The sequence below is a fragment of the Aquarana catesbeiana genome, linkage group LG04 (assembly GCF_042186555.1).
Source record: "Aquarana catesbeiana isolate 2022-GZ linkage group LG04, ASM4218655v1, whole genome shotgun sequence".
In the NCBI taxonomy this organism is placed as follows: domain Eukaryota; kingdom Metazoa; phylum Chordata; class Amphibia; order Anura; family Ranidae; genus Aquarana; species Aquarana catesbeiana.
Genome location: NC_133327.1, coordinates 311,513,030 through 311,539,553, shown reverse-complemented (window position 1 = coordinate 311,539,553; position 26,524 = coordinate 311,513,030). Strand labels below are relative to the sequence as shown.

The 26,524-nt window shown below is 40.0% G+C and overlaps 1 protein-coding gene across 2 annotated transcripts in view; it reads right to left on the bottom strand.

Moving 5' to 3' along the window:
- Positions 1-26,524, bottom strand: part of LOC141140046 (CD109 antigen-like) — a 343,299-nt gene that overhangs the window by 25,830 nt on the left and 290,945 nt on the right. For both annotated transcript variants that reach the window (XM_073626809.1, XM_073626808.1), the window contains 4 exons: positions 20,514-20,704; positions 19,985-20,137; positions 17,762-17,827; positions 15,881-16,020 (listed from right to left, as the gene is read on the bottom strand). In XM_073626809.1, the coding sequence (XP_073482910.1) occupies positions 15,881-16,020; positions 17,762-17,827; positions 19,985-20,137; positions 20,514-20,704 (550 nt within the window). The remainder of the gene's footprint in view (positions 1-15,880; positions 16,021-17,761; positions 17,828-19,984; positions 20,138-20,513; positions 20,705-26,524) is intronic.

Below are 26,524 nucleotides of genomic sequence, written 5' to 3'. Positions count from 1 at the left end.
AATACAAGACCTCTCTGAAATTATGGAGATGTGATTCAACTGACTCTATCTATATTCTACAGCAGAAAAGTGTCACATACAGCTACTGGAACCCATTGCCACTTACTACAGCAAAAGCTATTACAGTATATAACAGCCTAAACAACAGCAAATCTTCTCTGAAATGCAATTAATTAATTGGCTGCAAGCTTGTGGGCAGGGCCCAGTATTGGATATCCAGAAGGGAGGAAAGACACAAGGAGATCTGAGATTGCAATGTGGTGTTTTAATGTGAAAGTTTCAACAACACAATATAGTCGTGGAAGCACCAAACTGGTAATAACACACACAGTGAGCTATGCACCCCTTACAGAGAGTAACATTCGAATGCCAACAGCACCTGGCATCGGAGGCAGTTTGCAGGCATTGAGGCAACAAGGAGTTGTAGCGGAAAGGCTTCACACTCATGAACTGGCAACCAGTTTCTATTCTGTCCCTCCTCCACTGGAGCCTCTCATGCTAGGCACACTCTCCCTGACCAGCGGGTTCCTGTCCTTGTCCTAACCACACGCAAGATGTGCACCAACTGCATTGAGCCAGTTTATAAGCACTGCCCTCACTAAAGATGGCCAGGGGGCATCCAATCAGACAGCTGCACACCAGTGGAGGCTCATCCACAGGGGCTCCTGGGGCAGCGCCCCACCAGTTTGCAGGAAAAAAATAAATAAAAATAAACTATATAAGAATTTTTTCGGTTGAGTTTTTAACTTTCTGTAAATCTGTAAATTTTGATATCTCTCTCTCTCTCTCTTTCTCTCTCTCTCTTTGCTGTTGCTAGGTAGATTAGAAAAAAGTTTAATTGTGATTTTTTTCTAATCTGCCTAGCAACAGACAGTCCAACCAAAAAATCATTACAACTGTAATTTAGAAACACTGAGTAATAGTTTCTTCACGCTTACTGGCTGCCTGCCAGTCTCCAATTGTGTTTAAATGGCGCTTATTGGGGCAGGCCGAAATACCGATCTGGCCCACCTATTGAGCTCCATTATTTGCTCCCTGCACCAGGGGCTGGAGAGCTGGCAGGTCCAGCCCCCAGGATAGGAGTCACCGAGCCTGTGTCATCATCAGCCTGGAGTAGGGGGAGCCCAGCCCCGCCAAGTGACAGTGGCACCACCCCCGACCACAGCGCCGAGCAGACAAGGACAAGGTGGTGCAGCTCCTCCCCACCACCAATGCATGGCTGGCTCCCCTGGGGATGAGCTGACTTGTCATCTGGCAGAGTGAAGCAAGAAGTGTAAGAAGTCAGAGCATGCAGCCCGGAGGAAGGACAGCTGTGCCCAACCGGTAGGACATAGAGCATCCAGAGATCTGACAGTGGTCACCGGTGACAGGAGGGGGCAAAGACTTGTAGACTCCCCATCCTGTGTGCGGGAACTTATACATGATGGGGGATGATGATGCCTGAGGGGGATGATGATGATGGGGGATTATGATGATGATGGGGGTACAGTCAGTAGATGAGATGCCAGCTAATGTATACAGTACGTACACCTTCCCGTCAGTGTGTTGTATGGTACTGCTCCCTGTCAGTCACTATGGCGTCTGACTATTATCTGACCGGTCATATTCCAACTGCTGCCCACTGACAGTGATCACATCTTGCACTAATCAGTGCAGTACCCAGTGATCGGTCCATGTCCTCTGTGACTGCACAGCCCTATCACCGTCTGGGGTGTGGAGAGTCGGAAGTGACCGGTGAAACAGAAAGGACGGGTGTGTACAGTAAACTGAATAGAAGAGGACACGGTGCTCCTTCCCGGAGATAATCCTGACCGATCACAACACCTCCAGCCAATCGAGAGGCTCTCACATCCCAATAGGAAGCAGTCAGCTGTTCATTAATGAAGGCTGGGGCTGGCTGTTGCTATGGGTAACAGCGTTATTACTATGGGCTACCATGTTATTGGCTATTGCTATGGGTTACAGCACTAATGTGCTATGGGTTACAGCATTATCACTATAGGGTACAGCACCATTGCTATGGGTTAATCAAAAAAGCAGAACTAAACTGCTGAATGAACACCCCCTGCCCTTCTTACACACTGCCATCTTTAAAACTCCAGCTCATGCACATATGTGACTCTGTTATCTAGGATCTGGCAGAGACCAGTGGCACATATGCTTGCATGTGCTGGGATTTCTCTGCATGCCCACAAATACTGCCAGCTTATAGTAGGTTGCCAGTATACTGTCTGGCAGTGTTTTTGCATACTGTATGTGCACAAATCCACTGAAGTGCTGAAGTGCTGCTTAGTAGCACAAAAAGATAAAGGTAAAAGGTAAAAAATAGAATAGATTTTTTAGCTACTCTGTAAGATGGGGGGGGGGGTTGTTGAAGTGAGTTTAGTTCCACTTTAATGTATCTAAGATAGTTATAGAATTATTCAGAGAGTACGCTCTGTTAAATATATGTGCTAGGCTGTAATCCAGTGTTAGCCACAACCGTGAAAATGAGACTATACAGAGGAAATCAAGGCATTGAACCCAAAATGCTTGCACATTCTAACACACCCCTCTTAGATATTCTTTTACATAAATGAGTGAGGAGTGAGTACAGCGCTGCTCCGATAATGTTAAGAGAGATAATTACACAATAAGCAGCTAACACGCCTCTGAGACACAGAAGTAAAAAATCAACAAATGTAAATAAAGTGTAGCGCTATGTGTAAAAAAACATAAAAATTGAATTCAAGCTATCTTACGATAGTAAGGTAAATAGAAAATATTATAGAAAATTGAATGACATGTGACCTGAAAAAGAAATAGCATACAAAGCATAATAGCAATACACCTGTGAATAGTGAAAAAACCAGACCAAAAAATTCATATATATATATATAAAAAATCCGTGAATAAAGTCCATATATGTTAATAAAAAGTGTTCTTGAAAAAAGTGATTTTAAAATCAAAAACCACCACCAACAGTCTCTGAGGATTAGCTGATGAAGACAACAACGGAGTATCACTGATGGATGAAACGATAAAGCACCAAATCCAATGTGACATCTAAGTGTGTGCCAAAGCCATCACCATAGCATCTGAGGAGGCTTACCAGAAATAGAGGACTTGAAAAAGACATATGCCTTACAAGTCACAAAAAGCTTGTATAGCCGCCAAGGCTAGCAGGAAAAACATCGGATATCCACAACTTCAATTAAGGAGGAAAGGGGGTCTGTCAGCAGCCTCAATCGTCCCGACGTGTGAACAGGCCAACCGGATGTTTATTTGGAACCATGAGAGAAAGAAGACTCACATGGCATAATATCGTTTTTAAAAGGCATACATTTATTAAAAGTAATAAAAAAGGAACACTCACATGGTATAAAGATGTAACAGCTTAAATGGTATCAGAAGCGGTGATCATAGGGGGTCCACCCAACATGTTTCGGCTCATTAGCCTTCATCTGGGGTGTGGACCCCCCTATTTCACCGCAATTTAAACAAGAAATGACCCCCACTGGGAGTGTCACAACCCAGGAAGTGACCAACTGACATCATTTCCGGTTCTCAAATGAATAAATATAAACTTTATTATTTAGTAAAATGTACAAGAATGCGGTATTCACGCCGCTGTTCTAAAATGTCAAAGTTGAAAAATAAAATATAAAAGTAAAAACGTGAAAATAGGCTTGGATTAGTGCTAATATTATGGCCGGCCGATCCGGAAATGCTCAGGATAGAAATCCAAGCCTCCTTCTCGGCACGGCCAGATTACATTGGCCGGAGCGTCGTCACGCTCTGCCCTCTTTATTCGGCCAAGTGTAGGAGGTGTGTGTAGTAGCGGAAGTCATAAAAGGAAGTCCGCCGCCACACCACGCCTCGTTTTGAAAAATAGATCACATGGGTCAGGACACCATGACACCCCGCCCCCTTATCTCGCGTTACTCACACTAGTAAAGAGTGTGGCTAACCACACCCACCTAAATCGCCGCCCCCACCGTTGGGGTCACGGCAGGTCCCCCGCCCTCGGCGGCACACAATCTTCATAGAGGGCAGCGATTGGATGGAAAAAACAGGAAATGAGTCACTGCGCCCCGGCAATAGATGCCAGTGTCAGCAAAGGTGGTGAAAAGGAAAAATGTTTATTAAACCTATGCCATAGGTTAAAAATTTTATTAATTAGAAGGAGTCCGGAAATATTACTAAAATTTAAATATGACCTAACATGAACTGAGTACTACATATTAGTGACACTACCAATGAGGGGCACCCCACGTAGCTTATGCATTCTAACACATACAGAAAAACTAACAGTAAAGACCTATATATAAGAAAACATTAGTCAGATGGAAACTAAATTCAAAAATTGGTCGAGGGGTTGATATCTTAACCAACATTGACAAGTATCCGTTAAAAATATTACTTACTAACCCCACAGGATAAAAATAAAATAAAAATAAAATAAATTAATTGTATGAACTAAGTAAAATAGATTGAAAATAGAGGGCAGAGCGTGACGACGCTCCGGCCAATGTAATCTGGCCGTGCCGAGAAGGAGGCTTGGATTTCTATCCTGAGCATTTCCGGATCGGCCGGCCATAATATTAGCACTAATCCAAGCCTATTTTCACGTTTTTACTTTTATATTTTATTTTTCAACTTTGACATTTTAGAACAGCGGCGTGAATACCGCATTCTTGTACATTTTACTAAATAATAAAGTTTATATTTATTCATTTGAGAACCGGAAATGATGTCAGTTGGTCACTTCCTGGGTTGTGACACTCCCAGTGGGGGTCATTTCTTGTTTAAATTGCGGTGAAATAGGGGGGTCCACACCCCAGATGAAGGCTAATGAGCCGAAACATGTTGGGTGGACCCCCTATGATCACCGCTTCTGATACCATTTAAGCTGTTACATCTTTATACCATGTGAGTGTTCCTTTTTTATTACTTTTAATAAATGTATGCCTTTTAAAAACGATATTATGCCATGTGAGTCTTCTTTCTCTCATGGTTCCAAATAAACATCCGGTTGGCCTGTTCACACGTCGGGACGATTGAGGCTGCTGACAGACCCCCTTTCCTCCTTAATTGAAGTTGTGGATATCCGATGTTTTTCCTGCTAGCCTTGGCGGCTATACAAGCTTTTTGTGACTTGTAAGGCATATGTCTTTTTCAAGTCCTCTATTTCTGGTAAGCCTCCTCAGATGCTATGGTGATGGCTTTGGCACACACTTAGATGTCACATTGGATTTGGTGCTTTATCGTTTCATCCATCAGTGATACTCCGTTGTTGTCTTCATCAGCTAATCCTCAGAGACTGTTGGTGGTGGTTTTTGATTTTAAAATCACTTTTTTCAAGAACACTTTTTATTAACATATATGGACTTTATTCACGGATTTTATATATATATATATATATATGAATTTTTTGGTCTGGTTTTTTCACTATTCACAGGTGTATTGCTATTATGCTTTGTATGCTATTTCTTTTTCAGGTCACATGTCATTCAATTTTCTATAATATTTTCTATTTACCTTACTATCGTAAGATAGCTTGAATTCAATTTTTATGTTTTTTTACACATAGCGCTACACTTTATTTACATTTTTTACATAAATGAGGACTTGTTCCAAAATATTGCTGAGCTACATTTAATTCATATTCTCAATAATCTATGAAGATTACCTTAGATGTCCAAAGAATAGTTAAAAGAACAGTATTTGACCTTACAGGGGAGTGTTAATTTATTATTTTAAAAAGATTTTGTAAATGTTATATTCATCTTGGGATGTAAAAAAAAATCCAAAGAAATAGCTTAAAACAGTTAATGTATTTCATTGCTATAGCTTTATATTTGTCCTGGAAATAATTTGATACTTAAATGCCAAATGGATTTATGCAGGCATTTATTCTATAGAGGCTTCCATTGTTTAACAATTTAAAGTAGGAGAGCAATACGTAAGTCTGGAAATAAGGGAAATAAAGTGGTAGACGAGGAATGTTTGGGCTAAATATTACAGCTTTCTCTAAAATGATCCCGCATTCTCTTTAATACAGAGCAGGACTCGTACCAAAGGGTCACAACCACTTTGGTAGCCATAAAAAATATGTAAGCACAGCATTACCTGTTTTCACATGACTTCATTTTTATCCATTCTAAACCTTTGACCATGCTGGTTTCATTTTAAATGCTCAATGCCAAATTGGATCTCGTCACAAAGTACAACAAAATAAACAGCTATTTTAAAGCATAGCGCCATGCTGCTTTTGTAAGACCTGAACAAATCACAGTTGGAAGTTGACATTAATGAATTCTTTACCACAGCATTCAATGAATTAGATAATCTAATATGTATTTTGTTTCTTCAGTTACATATAAGTATACATATCAAGTGTATAACTTAAAAAAATTAAGTTACATATAAGTATACATATCAAGTGTATAACTTAAAAAAATTCAAGTATGAACCCAAAATAATTTCTCAAACTCAAACCTTTCTTTTCTGGAAACAAAGAGCAAATTCTGACTTAACTTGGCTTTCAGATTAGAGGTAACTCAAACCATATGTCATACCATGAACTAAGAGAGGAATGAAAAAATATGAAGAGGGAACTAGATACAGTGATTAGTTCCGACTACTTAGTAACACACAGCAGCTTAGAACTTGCCAAAAAGCAAGGATCAAAATATGGTGTAGGGCCACTGAAAAGCTAGATAAGTCACTGGAATAGACAGCAAAACTTTAGACACTTAAATGTAATTATATGTTGTAGTGTAATGAGAGCTCCTTTAGGAAAAAATGTTTTTTTTGTTTAAAAATCTAAGGGCTATAATGTATCTATAAGAGGTTACAATACATTAGGACAAAGTATAATACTTTTATATATAGGCAGTGTTACCCTGTGATTTTTCTTTAATGACAATCAAAAATTCTGCTTTAAAAATGTGCAAAGCTATTGGTTTTCAAATATAAAATGTTGCTAGAAGATCTCATGTGAGTCCCATTTCTAAGGGTCCTCAGAAATGTTCTTTCTATCCCTCATGCCTCAATGTCATCTATAAAGTTGATATGGCATACTTATGTTGTAAAACTTTGTTTTCAACAGTTGCGGCCCGTGCATTGTGGGCGCACGGGCCCCTTTCCAGACGCCGGATGCATGGACACCTATCCCGGGGGCAGGAGGGGGTGTATTTTTTTGAAGCACCTGATTAGATCCAGAGGCCACCAGGCACACGCATCGGCTCCTCAGTGACACGGTGCGCGCGTCCCCTGTACAGCTACAGGGATTCGCACAGGGGAGCCGTTCTGCCACCGTTAAATGTGGTTAAAGGATGTAATTAAACAGCTTGGTCAGCTTAGGGACAAAAGTGGTGAATTTCTTGTAATAGGACATAGAGTACCCATCCAGGCACAAAGCTTTCAAAGGTTTAAGAGATTTAATGATTTCCGCAATCTCTAGATCAGTGCATGGGATATTCAAGCTCTTTCTCTTCTGCAACTAAGGAGGCCATTTAGCTTGTTCCATTATGGGGAACAATCAGCTTAAAAGGAAACCCCCATTAATAGTGAATTCTGGCAGACATTAATACAGAAGTGATTTCCTTCATTTTGTGCCTCCTATTGAGGGTGGTTGGAGCAACATCAGAGAACAGCTGTATTTTAATGGCATCCAGTTCTATATTCGACATGATTCTAGAGGCCCACAGAAGGACCTCTTTGACCAAAAAATCTTTCAGACACAGGACTAAGTCCCAGGGAGGCTTATACGGTGGTGGTTTAGAGCAAAGAGCCCTGTGAATTATTTTGCAGGCAAATGAAGATGCTAGGGCCTCTGGGATAAGGGAGTGAAATCACTTGGAAACTGCTGGCATAAGATCTTTTACAGACTAAAGAACCCCTCGAATGCATAAATTATTACACCTGTTTCTGTTATCGAGGTCTTCTACTTGGGCTTGCAAAAAGCTCTCTGTTAATGCTTCATGGTTTTTCCTGAGATCATTATATACTAGGCAAAGCTTTTAATGCTTAGTTTCAAATCCTGTCTGTTCTACTTCCCAGTGCAGCCAGTTAAAGTGATTGTAAAGGTTTGTTTTTCTTAAAATAACAAATATGTTATACTTACCTGCTGTGTACAAGGGTTTTGCACAGAACAGCCCCGATCCTCCTTTTCTGGGGTCCCCTGGCGGCGCTCCTGGCTCCTCCTCCTCATAGAGTGCTCACACGGAGACCCGTTTTTCATAGGGGCACTCGTGCGGGCACGCTCCCGAATCCTGCTGCTGCATCCATTGACACAGACAGCAGGACTCTGTCCCACCCCCGGCTCCCGTGTCACTTGATTTGATTGACAGCACCGGGAGCCAATGGCTTCTGCTGCTATCAATCTATCCAATGAGGACCCGAGACAGCGGCTGCAGCTGCTGGGCTCGTTCTCGTCGCTGGAACGATCAGGTTCTGGTAAGAAAAAGGGGGGCTCTGGGGGTCAGCTGCACCACAGAAGGTTTTTCACCTTAATGCATAGAATTCATCAAGCTGAACAACCTTTACAACTCCTTTAGATCCCTTTCACACTGAGGCGTTTTTCAGGCATGTAAAGCATCTGATAAATGCCACCCCTGCCACCCCAATGTGAAAGCCCGAGTGCTTTCACACTGGAGCACTGCACTGGCAGGACGATAAAAAAAGTCCTGCAAGCAGTATCTTTGGGGTGGTGGAGGAGCGGTATATACACCGCTCCTAAATCGTCCCTGCCTATTGAAATGAATCAGCACCACTGCCAAAGCGCCTGCAAAGCCCTTCGGCAGTGGCGCTACACGGATGCATTTAACCCTTTTTTCGGCCACTAGCGGGGGTTAAAAGCACCTGCTAGCGACCGAATAGCACCGCTAAAACATCGGCGCTTTACCGCTAACGCTGCCTGCGGCTCAATGTGAAAGGGGTCTTAGACCCCATACGCACTCAGATTTTTTGCAGACTTTTGTCTTCAGATTTACCAAAACCATGTAGTGCAAGGGCCTGCCTGATTGTATACTAATTGAAACTCTTAAGGTTTGACCTCATATTATATGGTTTTGTTAAATCTGAAGACAAAACTCTTCAGAAAATCTAATAGTGTGTATGGGGTCCTAAGCTCAGTTCTCTTTGATGTTTCTTTTAGGTTTAGTTTAATTTTGTCATTTATGTCTGGTATTCTTGGACTTCATAGGTAAGCCATGCCAAATGAGTTTCAAATGTCCAACAGGATTGCCTTATTGATCATGAGGGGACTCTCACTGGACAGGAAGGGCAGTTGGTGCAGCTTTGTCATGAAGTTAGGGAAACACAATCTGAGAATTTGAGCTAGCATTCTAAATTGTATCTAAACCCAAAAAGAAGACTAATCTATTGCAGCTTACCAGTTCTTAGATGTGATAGATGAATTTTATTTTTTTAAGCTTTTATTTCCCGTTTAATCTGGTAATCCTGCCAGTAGTTCACTTTTTATCTCAGGGTGACAGTGCTCACTCACCATACTATAGCTATGGAGAAGCAGCTTTGTCACCAGAAGACAGGTCTACAAACACTCCACTCTCTTCTCCATAACAGAGTGGAGGAGTTGTGTAGTCCTTAGAGATAGCTTAAAATAATGCACTAATACGAATTTATCACAGGCAAAATTCAAAGGAAGTTATGCCAACTGCTAAGATCAACAGGTATTTTTTGCCCTTAGCAAACAGACATAGCAAACCATTATTAATGGTATAGCTGAAGTTTAGAGTTTACTTACTTTACTGATACCTACATATAATGGTGTGTATCACAATAATTGCAGAATGCTATTTCTTGTAAAAATCTTCCCTTCATGCCTCCTTCATAGTTTTTAACATTGCTCTGAGCTGCTATATTCTGTAGAGTTAACAGAAGCCACAGCTAGTGTACCCCATCTTCTGCCCTCTCAGCCTACCCAGTCCTTCAACTGCTTCTTCTCCATTCACAGAAGGCAATGCATTGTGTGAGATTAGTAATACAAGTTCTCTAAATGACGGAAAGGGCAGAAAGAAGGGCAAGTTCTGCAATTATTTATACTAACTCCCAGAGTAATGAAGATTTAACATATTGCATTTTTTTTTTAGGTTTAATATTGCTTTAAGGTAGGAGCATTACTTTTTTTAAAAAGTTTTACATAACTGAAAGACTGGGTCAGGAAATGCACAAGAGCTGGTAGAAGTAGTTGTTCAGTGAGGGGGTGGTGTAATGTGCTTTTTAGTGCATTGCACTGTTTGTATTTACACTGAGAATGTACAAATATACACTTCCATTCGAGTTTTCACACAGTAGCATGCTGCAGTTTGCTGCAGTGCCATTGGTCTGTTCAATTTGAGTGCTTAGTTTCTAGCCATGTACAGCAAGATTACAGCTTTTGTAGCGTTATGCCAAATGGTGAAAAATATCTCTATGTTTGCTTAATGCTACTGACAAGGTCTAAATATGCATCCATTTAAAAAAAAATTGTCTTAGACAATGGCTGTGCAAAGAGCAATGATGGTCTAGTATGTGGCTAAATTTATTTCTCACCAGCGTTAATTCTCTCCCAGCTTACGTACTGTACTTTTTCTCTGCTCATGTGCATTTTTACAGTGGGTGCTTGGTGGCACAGCTGCACCACTTCTGTCCCCAGATGACACACAGTTGTGTCACTACTGCCACTTTACCATAAAGGAAATAGGGGAATTTAGTTAGGCATAGTATTATTCCTTTTATTCAGTTCTCACCCCAGTGCTTTCCCAATTCTACAAAATATTATTAATATTAACTTTGTTTTTTTTAGATTTTTTTTTTTAAACTTTTTACCCTCACGTACTGAATATGGTTCTTGTTCCAATTAATTTACATTTTTTTCTAATGGTTCCAAAAGCTAACCTTCTATACTTTTTCTGTAATGTTGCTAGAGATGTGGTTCTACTTCTAACACAGTTCTTTCCCAAGGGTAAAACAAATAGCTTGCCATCATCATCAGCATTATTATCATCTATGTAATCATTATTATCATTATCTCAAGGATCACTGTTTAAGTACAAGTATTTCCGCATGGCAAACATCAATGATATATAGATATGGTTCTGGGTTTGAGGAAATAATGAAACACGTGCTTACAGTCACCATAAAGTAACAGGCTGAACAGTTTTCTTGGCTCCTTTGTAAGGAAAATACATTGAAGGCAGATTAGGAGGTTGGTAACCACGTGAATGACACCAAGCAATACAAGTACAGGTGCATTTTTTTTTACCCGTATGAGCCCTCCCCCTTTCTATTACACAGACAGAAAGAGGTCAGATGCTGCATGGACCAGATTTATAGTACTCAGTTCCCACAGCAATGTTTACATAAATCGGTGCATACAATGTGCATGTAGGCAGGTGCAGTCTATTTTCTCCACTGCGGTTGGCGCTCAACCACAGTGACATTGTAGAGGGAAAGGAAGTCAAGAGGAACCTAGTTTAGCATCAGAGAGAGGTTCCTGTGGAGTAGGGAAAGTGTAGGGACACGCCAACCTTCCTGGAAGCATCCCCATTTGGGTACAGACCAGCCAGGCCACATTCTGCTCCTCAAGACATATGCTGCCAGCACACCTGAGACCTTCTGCTACTGACTAATCGCCGTTACATCCTGTGAGTGCTCCAGGTCAGGTTGCCTTCCTGTTGTGCCTGTTTGTATTGCTGGACTTCTGTTACAATATATTCATGTTACTGCACCTAGACTCCGTGTGTTTCCTTCCCATCGCGCTGCACCTACCCATATGCAGCTTTGGCTATAAGCTCTACAAAGACGAATAAAAGAGATGAGTGGTGAGACACCAGGGAAATAATTGGATGAAATCACAGCAGAGAGCAGGGAAATTAAAAAAAGGGGTCCATACTGCATCTGTGGTCTTATTTTAGGTATAAAAGACAAGGAAGGGGTAGGGGAACCTAAACACCTATTTAAGTACTACCTTTGTTCAAAGTAGAACTGAAGGTAAAACTTTTTTCCCATTTTGAATAGAGTAAGGAAGGGTTATTCAGACCTATTCAGGATCTTTTCCTTTACTTCCCGTCCCATAGCTACAATAGGAAGTGAGCAGAAATTCCTCTAAAATTAAAGAAATCCCTGGTAGTCACTAGGGTCACCAGAATTACTGTCTCCATTAAAAGATGTTCCCTCAACTTTTATTCTAGTGACAACTTTAAAATTTGAAATTTTCTTTTACTTTCAGTTCACCAGGACAAATAGTGGGGATGACACTCCCTAACTGGGACACTGACAGTAATAAGAATCTGACACGTGTTGTTAAATCCCTCTCCACTCTCTACAACTAAAAAAAAGTTTTGCCTTCAGTTACACTTTCATTGAGAAATTCTGTATTTCTAAGTTTAACAGCCTAGAAAAAATATCTATTTGGACTTTGCAGGTACCACATAGGGATCTCTCATCTAAATTCATGTAATTTGTATTTATTTTATATATAAAAATAATTTTATGACAAAACATTAAAAAATTGCAAACAGTTTCAATATTCCTAGCGGCGCGCCTAACACAATTTTCTAGGTAAGTATTTATTTGAACCCTTTCATCATAAATAAAGTATCAAAACTTAAACTTCATAATATCATAATGGATGCAGAGGCATCCATTTCTTAACGCGTTTCACTGACTTAGTCCACTTATTACTCTGGAATTTCTCTGGAAATTATACAATAAAGCACTATTTTTTTTAATGCATTACTTTAATATAATTTCTGAAAAATATAAATATTACATACGAGTATTGATAAATACATCAATGATTTATTGTGGTGTCTTGCGTGTGTGCGCTATAGCCAGACCACCTTTACAACTACTTCCAGGGGCAAAACAGCTAGGGAAATCATGGATTATCTGTACCTTTTTAAAAATCTTTATCTGTTATACAATCAAATAAAGGCTAAGCAAAAAATAATTTCAGTTCTCCTGGCTTATAACAATTGTCACTCACAGCATTATAGGCCATCACTCATCTTAACTACTACTGATCTGGATAACCAAGACAACACTATGGCACCAGGAACTAATGCAGAAGCACTTAATCTCCTATTGTTTTACATGTACTGTAGTTGTCACCACTAAATGACAAAAATAAAATAAGATAAGGAGGTATATCACTGAGTGTTATAATGCATTCTTTCCATAGCATAGAAAACATACCCCTATTTAGGCATGTCACAAAGGGGTCTAAGGCAGTGGCGGCGGATGCCCAATATTTTTTGGGGAGGGGGGCGGCAAGCAAACCTCCCGCCCTCACTCGCTGCCAAAACCCCCCCCGACGGCACCAATCAGAGGCCTTACTGTAGGAAGGCTTCTTGCTCTGGGTGCTCCAGGAGAAGAGCCAGGGCTTCTCCTTCCGGCTGAACAGATGGGTGGCAATCTTGGAACATTCCCAGATGGATGGGCTGTGGACATAGGGGACGACGGACCAGAGGCTGTCCAAAGCATTGTTTGTCGTGCATCCTCCTCCTCTCTCGGGAGTTGATACTCAGCCTCAGGGACCTCTGCTCCTTGGGCTTCTTCCTGCTGAGCTTGCCCCCGTTGTTCTTGCTCTGCTCATAGCTGTCCTCATCTCCCTGGTCTGCTCTAAGACTCTCGGCCAGTCGGGTCTCAGGACCTGCTTCCTGATTGGCCAGAAGAGGAAACAGGAAGACAATAGTGAATATTAATTCACTATTGTCACACAACTGGGTGGACTCAGGGCACAGTTCTCTGCGCCTCAAGCCCACCCTTTTTTTAAGCCAATTAGGCTCTAATCATGCACTTAAAAAACCCCCATTGAAATCAATGTGTCCGGCATGTAGATTAGGGGTTGGGGGCATGGATTGGGGGGGCGACGCACCTGCACCATGTGTGGACGGGTTGCCACTGGTAAGGTAGCCTCCACAGTGTTTTTTCAGTGTTTTTTCAGTGTTTTAACCATAAACTGCTGGTGGATAGAATGCATACAGGCAACGGATAAAAAAGTCCACTAGATGGCAGCCAACCATCCCACCACCCTCAAAAAGCCTTATTATTATTTCTTTAATATTTGCCCATTATTTCTAAGCAGGATTGAAAGCAGACTTCCTGGGGGACAATCAGACCAATCATCTGCAACGCCGAATCAACAAATATACAGTATATTCATCAAATATCATACATCATTGATGTATGTATTGATACTCCTTGTTTTACATATATTTTGCAAACTCTCTGGGTTGATGTAATGTATTCTAAAACTTTTTCTTTATTGTATGATTTACAGAGCAATTTCACCATTCTATCCTGAGAAAGTGGACTGTAAAACATTGAGAAATGGATGCCTCTGTATCATGTTATGATGTTACAAAGTTTAAAGTATATTTGATAATGATATTTATCTATGAGGAAAGGGTTCAAATAAATACTTACCTAGAAAATTGTGTCAAGCATGTCATTAGAAACTGGGTCCCGTTGTGTAAAATTATGGTTATCTTGTACTTATTTGCAGTTTTTGAATGTTTTGTCTTAAAAGATTTTTTGAAATTGAATAAAAATTACATGCTTTTAGATTGGACTTCCTATGTTTGGTACCTGTAAACTCCAAATAGATATTTTGTTTCTAGGCTATTATGTGAATACGGATGTGATACTGATTTTGGACCTCACAATGTTTATGCATTTTCTTAAAGTTTAACAAGCACAAAAATGTATATGACTTGATGTTTTGTATCTTCCACTTACAAATAAGAAAAGTTCTGGTTATTACCCCCCTACCTATCTGTGGAACCTTATATTACAGCTTCAAATCTTTGTCTAATCTTAAAAATGCTCATATTGCCAAAATTAATATACATATTCCAAATGATCCCAATAAGAGTCCCACAGAAATTTTTTGTGAAATTAAGAACTTTAGTGCTAAAATATGTATGGAGGCACAAACATCCTAGAATTTCATATGCAACACTTGTAAAAGGGAAAAAATTAGGGGGATTAGCAGCACCGGATTTTAAGAAATATTACCAGGCAATAACTATTTCACGGATAGCAGGTTGGATACACAACAAAGATGGTAATGGGTGGGTGGTTATTGAAAACGCTCAAAGCAAAGGAGACTTAGGGAAAAGGGTATGGGTTCCACGACAATACTGCAAATTATCAAAAAGCAAAAATCCACTAACAAAAAACACTTTCAGGATATGGGACGGATTGGGTAGATTATACCACTGGCATTATAACTCACCTTTAATTTCTTTATTAGACATTAAGTGATCATTTATACTAATAAAAAGAGAATATACAAAAAAAATACAAAACTTTGGCTAAATGACTTATTTTTTTGGATTTATAACTAAACCAGTTTCTGCATTTTGTGCTCATTTTACCTGGCATTGGATTTAGACAAGGATGTTCCAAGACTTCCCCAACACCATTTTATAATATGTTGTACAGCCAAGAAATTTATAACAGAATAATTCTTCTGGACATAAATGGATCAAACATGTGTACTGCATGCAAGAGACAACAAGCTGGAACAAACATCATCAAATTAATTCACCAGGGCAAGCATAATGAAAAATTTGCATTGCACATTTGGTTATCTTGTTTACTAAGAATGTTATTGTATAGTGATCAAGCCTTTTCAATTACCGCAGAGAAACCTGGGAACATTTTTAAAAACTGACCTAATCACTGAATAATAAAATATCTTCTTGAACTATATAGAAACTTTTCTTGAGGGTGGGTTCATTGGTTTAGGTTTGGACAGAAGTTTTACGGTATTCTTTTCGCTCATGCTTCTAAGTTATCCCATTAGCAGCAACCCTTTGCTATTCTTAATCATTGAACAACGGTAGAAAAGAGTAACTGCAACATTTTGGAAATAGCTACATACCTTGTGCATACATTCAGTGTTACAGTATTAATGTTTTCCTTGTCATCGTGTACTATGATTCCTAAACTAAACGGATCTTTAATATCTGCCGATCTACGAGTCCTGGAGGAAACGGGGTGTACGTTATATATGACATGAAGCTAAAATGAAGGAAGATATAATTATCAGTATAAAGCACTTTGTTATGATATCTATACTTTAATCTACAATCTATACTTTAAGCAACAGCAGAAATATAATATAGAATAACTAAATAAAGCCAAAAATCAAACTGGTCTGTTCTTAGCAATGTTCATTTGTCTTTCCTTTTTAATTTGCGCTGATGAGTTATTACTTATCTCAACTTTTAATCTATAATCTTAGCATAGGTGTCTTAATAAATACTAGTGGTTGAATTGATTTTGAGCACCCTTCTATTCCATGGACTTCAGCTTCTACAAGTAGAACTCTTTGGGGATAAGTTGTTTGAGAAAGTAAAATGCAGTTGTTAGATAATGACAAGATATGCCTCCCTTAAGAGATGAGTTTTCAGAGATCGCCTAATGGCAGACAGAGTAGGAGGCAGCCATATAGGTTGGAAACTGTATTTACAGTTGAAATAACCCTTGGAAGCAATATGGCATTGAGTGACTAGGTGGTTTAGCCTGCAAGCTCTGCTGGCTTTGTTCTTGGACAATACCTCTCATATAATAAAACCTCTTGGGTCCCAGGTTGGGTAATAAGGGGGTAGTAGGGTTCTGCTATGCATTTAATTATTCAATTTGTCTGCTCTTTCTAGCACTGATTTCACCTTTTCTATTAGCAGCACTAACCCTGATCACTTTGTTGGCTACCTGGATCTAGCAAATTGTTGTTTCTATTGCTTTCACTGCCTATTAACATTTTTACTCTATTGCTTTGCTGGATTATATTGACCTTTTTGTGTGTTAACCTTTTCTTTTTTTTTTTGCAAGTTATATTGTTCTGCTGTATTATCTATTTTATTTGTTGCTGCTCCAAGAATGACAGGTGCTCTGTTCTTTTATGGCATCTGTCTATGTTTTTACAACTCATCTGCATACTGATAGAGCATCCTATCTAATTAGATCTGTTTGACAGTTTTTACTGCGGGCTCCAAGAGGCGGATTTCCATGGTGGCCATGATACCGATGGCTCCATGTGGGCCCAGCATTTTCTTATATTTTGTTTTTGTTTTCCTTTGATGCATTAGCTGACTAATTCAAATCTAATTGTTGGATTATGTTAGCTTTTTTTTTATTGAGCTTCTATGACTCTTTTGTTGTTTAGACAAATATTTGGAACTTTTTATGGTTGCCATTGGTTACCCCCTGAGCTAGCTACTTTAACATCACTTGGGATGGTGCTACGACAGGTGGGTGGATGGGGTGAAGTTTGTATATATGTTTGCTCAATTCATGTAGATGTTACCTTGATAAACATGGACTGAGACCCATCAAAAAATCAGACACAATTAAAATCTGTGTTTTTAAATATCTGCTGCTGCTGCAAGACTTGTGAGTGCCTCAACCTCAACCTGTTTATCTAGGATTGTGCATGTGGCATTCTATAGTAATCATATTTTATCCATCATCAAAGCAAATGATATCTGGTTGGCTGCTACTGGTTCCTAACCTTCTATATGTTGCTTTTTTATTTTCATAAATAAGCTCGGATGTATTCTATTCATATATAATTACAAACATTCAACTTAGAAATGAATGATAATTGTTTGCATGAAGTTCAGTTCTCACCAAACCTATATATAATACTGTATTATTCAAATATATACATTTTTTAAAAATATTGAGACTGCAAGAAATAAGTTGCTATCTTAGTTTATCTAAAGAATAGTGCTTAGTAATATTTATGAGAAAAAAATACCTGCAACAAGGCAAAGCCAATACCCTTTGCATTAATGGTAAGTTTGATATTTTCTCCAGCAGTTATCTGAAAAGAAATATTTGGTGTGAAAACATAATAACAGTTCATATCAGCCATGGCAGTTACTATGTTATTATGTACTTTAAAGCTCACTCTGTATGACTTCCTGTATCACCAATAAAAAACGATTGTTGTTGTGAGTTCACTTAGGAACAGCATAACCTCCAAGCTGAAAGCATCACATATTCATAACAATGAACCCTACATCTGTAATATCCTTCTTTTACACACAGTGCCTCATACCTTTCTGGTACATGAAGCAGCTGTTTTGGATTTAGTAACGATGCCTCCCCATACCACATATTACTACTCTAGCCATACTTCTCTTTAACATGTAGTGTCTGATACCTCTATTACATGCATTGTCTGTTACCGCTATATCATACATGTAGTATCTCACAGTTCTTGTTACACATAGGGGTTGATTTATTAGAGTCAAAAAGACTGCACTTTGCAAGCGCAGTTGCACTCTGCAAATGCAGTTGCTCCAGAGCTTAGTAAATGAGATTGAATGAGATAAGCTTCACTTTCCAAAGGTTACCCAATCGCATGCAAGGAAAATAAAAAACAGTATTTTTGCTTGCACATGATTGGGTGATGGAAATCAGCAGAGCCCCCCATTTACTAAGCTTTGGAGCACCTGCACTTGCAAAGTGCACAGTCTATTTGCGTTTAGCAAATCAACCCCAAAGTTTCACATACCCCTTTATTACATGCAGTGCGTCTATTTTCAATATCACCTTCAGTGCCTTGTCGCTCTCTATTATATACACTGCCCTATAATGTTATATTACATTCAATACCTCATACCTTTATATCACATGCAGTACCTTATATGGCATGTTCCCTTTGGCATACATGTAAGCATCCTATTCCTGCACACTGATAAGTTGTGGAGTGACTCCTTGGTGTTCGTGGTTGGTGTGTGGGTAAGCAGTGTGGGACTGGTAACCACTTGGATTCTTAGGACATAAGCCATACATCCTGGCTTTGAAAGAGTTAAAACAAGCTCACAGCAGCAGCAGAAGATGTGAGCTTATTTGTATATTTTTTCAGGAGCCTCAGAGCTATTAAGTAAAGGTGATCTGAGCAGCTGCACAGCTGTCCAATAACTCTTAGAGCCCTTGCACACTGGGGCGGTTTGCAGGCGCTATTGCGCTAATAATAGCGCCTGCAAACCGCCCCGAAAGTGCCGCTGCTTTCATTCCAGTGTGCAAGCCCCGAGGGCTTGCACACTGGAGCGATGTGCTGGCAGGACGGTAAAAAAAGTCCTGCCAGCAGCATCTTCGGAGCGGTGAAGGAGCGGTGTGTATACCGCTCCTTCACCGCTCCTGCCCATTGAAATCAATGGGACGGCGCGGCTATACCGCCGGCAAAGCGCCTCTGCAGTACCCACACCCTGCCAGACCCCCCTCTTCCATGATTCCTAGGGTCTCCTGCTGCTCCTGAGAGCACTTGGCTGTGGAGGGGGTGAGAGCGGCTGGCTCAGGCTCTCAGAGGATCACTGAGAAGCTGAGCAAAATGCCATATGGTTGGGATCTTTTCAGAGTCTGGACTGGCTCTATGACATCATCTGACAGCAGGTTTCAGCCCACTATCAGCTGAAAATGATCACAGGAGCCCAGAACGAACTGCACTCCTGTGATCCATAGGAGAAGTAATGCCAAAATATCTTTGACTATACTTCTCCTTTAACACGTGGGTGAAAAATAAAAAAGTGCTTTGGTAGGAAAAGGGTTAAATATTGATTTTATGCTTGTATATTCCATCACACACAAATGCCTGAAAAGGATGAACCTGGATATAAATGTTCCCATATGCTATACTTGACAGAAATGATTTTACATTTTGTATATGGGACTACCCAGGTGGTATGTAAAATCTATTCATACATTTTAACAGTAATATACCTTTCTAAATTATCAACAGTCTTCTCTATAAACAATAAGGCTATCTTATCAGTCAACCTAAGTATCCATGGTATTTAGTTTATGCTTTTATTTCCCAGTAACTCAAAAATCTATGGTTACATACTGTAGGCTATTAAATGCAGAGGCCCATTTGATATTTTTAAAATATGACCTATTGGCCTGCCAACGTACAGCTTGATCCACCAGCAACAATTACTAATAATGAATCAATACCAAGAATATCGAACATTACCGGTTTTGTTTGAAGCAACATGCGGTTTCCTGAATTGACTGTGAAACTTGTAGAAGCCATCTGGTCTCCCTCCACTGATATGAATAAGTCTGGTTTACTTACGGAGTACCTAGATGCAAACAGTGACATTGCTTGCAAAGCAACTATGGTATCCTGTTTGGGAATACAATGCAAGCAAAGTAAGCATTAATTATGTATTTTTCAAAATCTTCCAAACTGTGTTTGTAAATATACTTAAAAACAATCTATTGATATTTGTGCTAAATTGTTTTTTTTAAAAGTACAATAAAAACACAGTTGTTTTTAAAACGATGATTTACACTAAAATATATACTTCAATTGAATGGCTATTAATAAATATACAGTAGTAAAGTAATTTTTTAAATAAAGTTGAATAAAGATATTTTGACTGCTGTCAAGCATTTGTTGCCCATTCCAGGCAACAAAACACTGTTATAAAGTATTTAATCCAATTTACAAAATAATAAGAAAAAGGAAAGTGCACTGAGTTTAGGTGACAGTAACAAACCTGAGTGGAAGAGAATCCTCCTAGGGAGTTCCTCTGCTGGCTTAACCATCTCATTACTGCTATCCCCTCAGACACACGATTTTGAATCACATGGGACATTAGAATATAAGAGGCTATTTCTATATCTTTAGAGCTTGGCTGCCACCATCCAGAAACTGTTTGGACATCCGATTTCCAAAACCTTAAATCACCTGTAGGTAAACAATATGTTCAATATTAACATTCAATATAAGGGACATAATACAAAATGTATCATTCTGTGGACTGGCAGCCATAGTCTGAGGGGTTGTGCACACCTAAGGGACTATCAACCTTTTTAGCCCATTTAAAAAACTACAAGGGAACAACAATGTATTGTGTCTACCCCTGCTCCTGTTCCTTTAAGGGGGATTGGGCTGCCTCCAGGCCCACCTGCCCCTCATCTATCCATTTAATGCATGTGCTTCCATTGCGGAGACGCTTATAAATTCAGTAGCGTTAGGACTGCAAGCATACACAGGGTGCCGTTAAGAGGCCTTGCAGCTTATGCATGCATTTGCAAATGCGTGCTAACTAAACCCCTGTTTTTAACGCAGACTGTTGGACAGGTTAATATGGTCAGTTGGCAGACTGGTTGGTGAGTTGAGCTATGGAATGTTCTGTTTTTGTCTTTCTTGTGTCTACCCCAGATCTTTGCTGACATTGTAAGTTTACTTAGAAAGTAGGGCCGGATCATCTGCATGGAAACCTAGACAGGAATCTAGGGCCTGGGAAGTATTCATAGGACCCACCTTCTGGTCATATGGAAGGAGGAAAGAGGGACAAGTGATTTAAATGAGCATAAACCCTTGTGGAGTAAGAGAAGCCCCACTGCAGAGGTAATTACTAATTCTTTCTGTTACCCAAAAACCAGCTTTAAAATGTAAATCTGAATTATCCTTTCCCTTTTGCCAAAAAAAAAATCTCCCCATGCTCCTAGCATTTTTTCTCTTAGAATGTATACTGCACAACATGCTGATAATAGAGTAGGGTCCCTGAAATGAAGTAACTCCTGTGTGCATGTTCAAGAGTTACATTGCCAGTGGCTGAAGAACAGGGTTGCTGAACCCAGAAGAAACTGTGGGGAAATGGCAATGGTTTCAGACAGAATGGTGTCTTGAGATTAAGGCACTGTGTCAGTTAAGTGTGCTATAATGTTCTAGTGTAATTATGGTGGGAGCTAACCTGAACACAGAGGAATCTAGTTCTTCTTTACTGTAATATAGCTGGATTTATAATTACTATTACCCTCTTTGGTCAAAGTGTTTTATTTAACCCTTTCGCTGCCATGCCCTGTGCTCCAATTTGTACACTCAGGTGGCCAGACCATTTTTGCAATTTTTCCTTTGCTTTTTTATTTTTCAGAGTTCAAACCATATATTTTCTGAAAGCACATGACCAGTAGAATACAAAGAAGGTGCTACTGATTTTTAAAGTCCCGCGATATTTGCGCAAATGTTTATCAAAACAATATTTTTGCTAAAAGTCGACTAAAATAATTATTCGCAGATAAAAAGACTGCAAATTTTTACAAAATTCCCACTAAATATAAAAGCTTAACCTGTATTGAGTTAAAAAATAACAAATATTTGTAACTTTGAAATTGCACCTTTTTGCGAAATGGTGAAAATCGAACAGACGCAAAAGTGTAAATATCCAAATTCCTCTAAAAATATGAAGGTTTTTCATTGTTCCCATACAGCTTTAAGAATTTGTAAAAGACCCCCCAAGCCATATTTTTTCTGAAAGCACATGACCTGTAGAATAAAAAGAAGGTGCTACTGATTTTTTAGACCCCGCGGTATTTGCGCAAATGTTTATCAAAACAATATATTCGAAAAAAAATACACTAAACCATTATTAGCAGATAAAAACACAGCAAATTTGAAAAAGTGCTGCTAATTCCCAACTAAATATAAAAGCTTAACCTGTATGGAGTTAATAAATAACAAATATTTGTTATTTTTACATTGCGCCTTTTTGCAAAATAGTTAAAATCGAACGTATGCAAAAATGTAAATATTCATATTTTTCTAAAAATCTGAAGGTTTTCATTTTACCCTTACAGCATTCAGAATTTGTGAAAGCCCCCCCAAACCATATATTTTATGAAAGCCTAGGGCCAGTAGAATAAAAAGAAGGTCATACTGATTTTTAAGGCCCTGCAATTTTTGCGCAAATGTGTATCAAATCACTATTTTCACACAAAAAACACTAAAATCCTTATTTGCACACATAAACACAATATAACTTATGTAATTGCTGCTAAATTCCTACTAAGGCCTTGTTCAGTGGGATGTACTAAAGCGTACACCCATGGAGGGCCATGTTTACCTGCACAGGGATACACAGGTATTCTGTGCATCCCTGTGCAGGCAGTCCTATAAATGTCAAATGCTGCTGCATGGACAGATCTGACATCCATGTGGGAGTAGGTGCATGGACCCAAACGCAGACAGGGTGAGTTCAGGGACATGCACCCACATGTCAAGTTGGGAGCAGTGGTTGTGTCCATGCAGCTGCTGAATCCCAATTGACATGAATGGGACTACCTGCACAGAAATGCATGGAATACCTGTGCATCCCTTTGCAGATAAACATGGCCCTGTAGTGGTATGCCCTGCATGAACAAGGCCATAGGCTTTGTTGAGACTTACAGTTGGGGAGGGGGGCGGCATGCAGTTGCGGCGCATTTGTTGGCAAAAATGGGATTAAAACAGGTGGTGAGGAGGCATTGCATCGCTCCCTCACCGCCTGTTAGTAGCCTCTGGAGGGTAGCCTTGGGCTTTAGAGCCAAGGGCGAGTTAGACGCATGTCTAAATTTACCCTTTGGGCCCTTTTACACAGGCTGTCTGATCAGGTCCACCTGTCAGTTTTTCAGGAGGACTTGATCGGCCCCTCCAGTCTCCCATATGGAGTGGCGGATGTGCGTTTACATCCGCCACTTTTGACATCCGCCGCTATCCGATCCTACCTTCAAAAAACAGATGGATGGAGGTCCTATTTTCCATCTGTCTGACGGATCGGATATGATTGGTGCAAAGAAATAGCCCAAAATGCTGTTAGGCTTGCTCAGATTTAAATCCTATGATGTTTCTCTCTGGGCTGGTCAGAAAATGTTGAAAAAATTGTTTGGAGAAATATTAAGCCAATTGTTCTGTTTGGGGCACAGCTGTATATGAGAAAGGAATTAGTGGTCCTGGTGAGTGTTTCAGGAGGCAGGATAATACACCAAAAATGCATGACAAAAACAAGTGCAAGAGATGACTGTATTGTTTTGAAAGGCTCTCAACTGCTGTCAGAAATTTAGTTAAAAATGGCAAACTTTTAAAGGAGGTATCCGATTTACCAAGTCCTTTAATGTTTTGCTTGATGATATTAACTATATAGATAACTTAATATAAAGGTAAATTAAATGTATACATTTACTTGTGATAAAAAATAGTACAGGATTTAAAAAAATAACACACTTTACTTTAAAATTGTCAAGCTTGTCAGGAACCATCAGTTCTCTCATTGCAGCTATGAATTTCTTTAAATGTTGCATACTGTAAGGTTTATGGCACTGCCAGAGATATTCAAAACTGCAGGAATTGAATATCGCATATACCAGCTTTCACTGTGACCCAGAAGTTATGGCCCTGCTAGGATACATGCCACATATACATTATGTACGTCTAAATCTTCCTGGAAAATATCCCCCATGTAATTGAAATAACACAGTGGATGTATGTTTTTGCCAAATTCCAAGTTTTATAATCACAAGCTATGCAGATTCTCAGTTTTTAGAAAGATAAAAAAAAAGTTTTATAAAATGTATACATGTAATTATGAATAAGTAAAATATCAAATTAAAATGTCATCTTAGCATAGAACTCTGGAGGAGAAAGGTTTGCTTATGGCAACCCCTTTTCCCTCTGAACAGTTTAGTATCACTGCTCAGCAGGTTTTTCGAAAAGCCCAGTAGGAGCATACTGGAAAAAGTATCAGCAGAATGTCAACCAGGTTCCTGGCCGGATGGCAAGGCAATGCTAATTCAACTGACCAATTCACAAAGCCGGCAAAAAACATCTGAGTGTACACAAGGCTGCTGTTAGAAATCACGAGGCTCCATACAGCCTAGTTGAGAACTAAAAATAAGGATCCCCACGGTGCAAATCCCTGCTAGTGCCAGCTTTATGAATACATCTACAAATATATAAACCCCTATACGCTTGAAACTGCAAAAAAGGGAGAGAGGGGGGAAAAGGATTGGAGTGGGAGCTCCAATTGCATGCATGTGTACAAGATGTGGATATAAGTTGGCTCCCAACAGGAAATGGATCCTAGGAAGATCAGACCTGGATCCTGGGAAAGAGGCACGCTGGCATATTGTGGTGAGTGTTGTTAATTCCTTGATGTATCCAAAAGGGGGGAATTGCTGAGATATGCAAGGGGGAAGGGACGGCATCCTGGGTCAACAGTGGTCTAGAGGAGGTATATGGAATTGAAAGGTACAGTCACACTATGATTGTGCCATGAAACGCCAGAGATTTGAATGCAAAAAATGTCCTGTAACCTCCCTCTCACTGTTGCAAACCATAATTTGATATCCAGAGTATGCATGCAAGTTGACAATCCTGGTCCATTGGAGACCATACATGGATCAAAGCATATAGTCCCAAGTAGAAGGAGAGTAAATGGATACTTATCAGGTAGTGATGGAAAGACAAATCTTCAGTGCCAGTGCCATTTCCGATTTCCAATGAGGCCCGTCAAACATGAGCAAGCATTGCATGGATAGTTTTATAGTTATGGTGAGATCACAGAGAGCTGCCTTAGGCCCTTTAACATGGGGCAGACTCCATTTCAGATCAGCAGGGGATCTGTCTCCTGATCCCTTACCGATCGTAGTATAGCGGGCAGATAACAGGTCTGTGTTCTCTCAGTTTCTGCAGAGCAGACAAGGACACAGCCCGCTCTGCTCTATGGGCTGCCTAGAGTACGGACTCCACTGTCCGTTTACACCCAACTGCCCTCCAATCTAACCCACCTAGATGGAGGAGTACGGGATCCCCTTAAGTTTCTTTTTTAAGCGGATTGAAAGTAGGCGGGTGTAAATGGGCACAAGTCCGTTTGTATCCGCCAGTGCATAGGAGCGAATGGACTGTCCAATCAGGTCCGCCTGAAAAACTGACAGACCTAATTGGATCTCCCATGTGAAAGGGGCCTTATCCTCATGCTGTGCAAGAATACATGATGTAGCTTAATGTATTTATGCAATAAAAGTGTTATGTACAGTACAGACACATCACAAAATACCCATGATACAATCTCAGTCTTACATGCACAGTGTGATTACTGCAGATACAGCAGTCCATTGCCTAGGTATAGCGACTTAGGGAACTCTCCAATGATATACAGTAGACAGAGCACATAAAGATTACCAGATAATAAGGTTGCTGTTCTTTTCAGTTGGTGACTGAAATGCACAGTTACAAAGTTAAATTGTGTGAGCTTTATAGGTACAATGATCAGTTCCAGAAAAGCCTCTTAAGATTGTTACATCAATTCTTGGCTCTGTAACAGGCATACAGTATATAAAGCCAGACACTGGCCAGTTACACATGAACCTACCTGGCGACAGCATGATGAAATCAAAGTGCGGCTAATAATGAAAGTCAGGTAACAGCGGTGGAATATCTAAGTGTGCCCGACTGCTCATGTACTGACCTCCTGATACACCCATGTATCCCAGCAACAGCTGCAGCCAGCGGCAGAGAGAGGGGGAAGAGAAGAGTTGGCAGCCCGTGGGAGGAGGGGAGGGGAAAACAAGAGGATAGGGGCTGCAGCACCCGGGGGGGGCAATTGAGCGGTGTGGTGGGACGGGGTTCAGATACTGGAACTGATCTCCCTGTGTAGACACAGGAGGATCAGTTTTCAGCGATGATACAGTACAGCTGGCCCTTCTGCTGGTCAGGTGCCTGGGCCCCCCTTTTGAACTGATAAGGCCC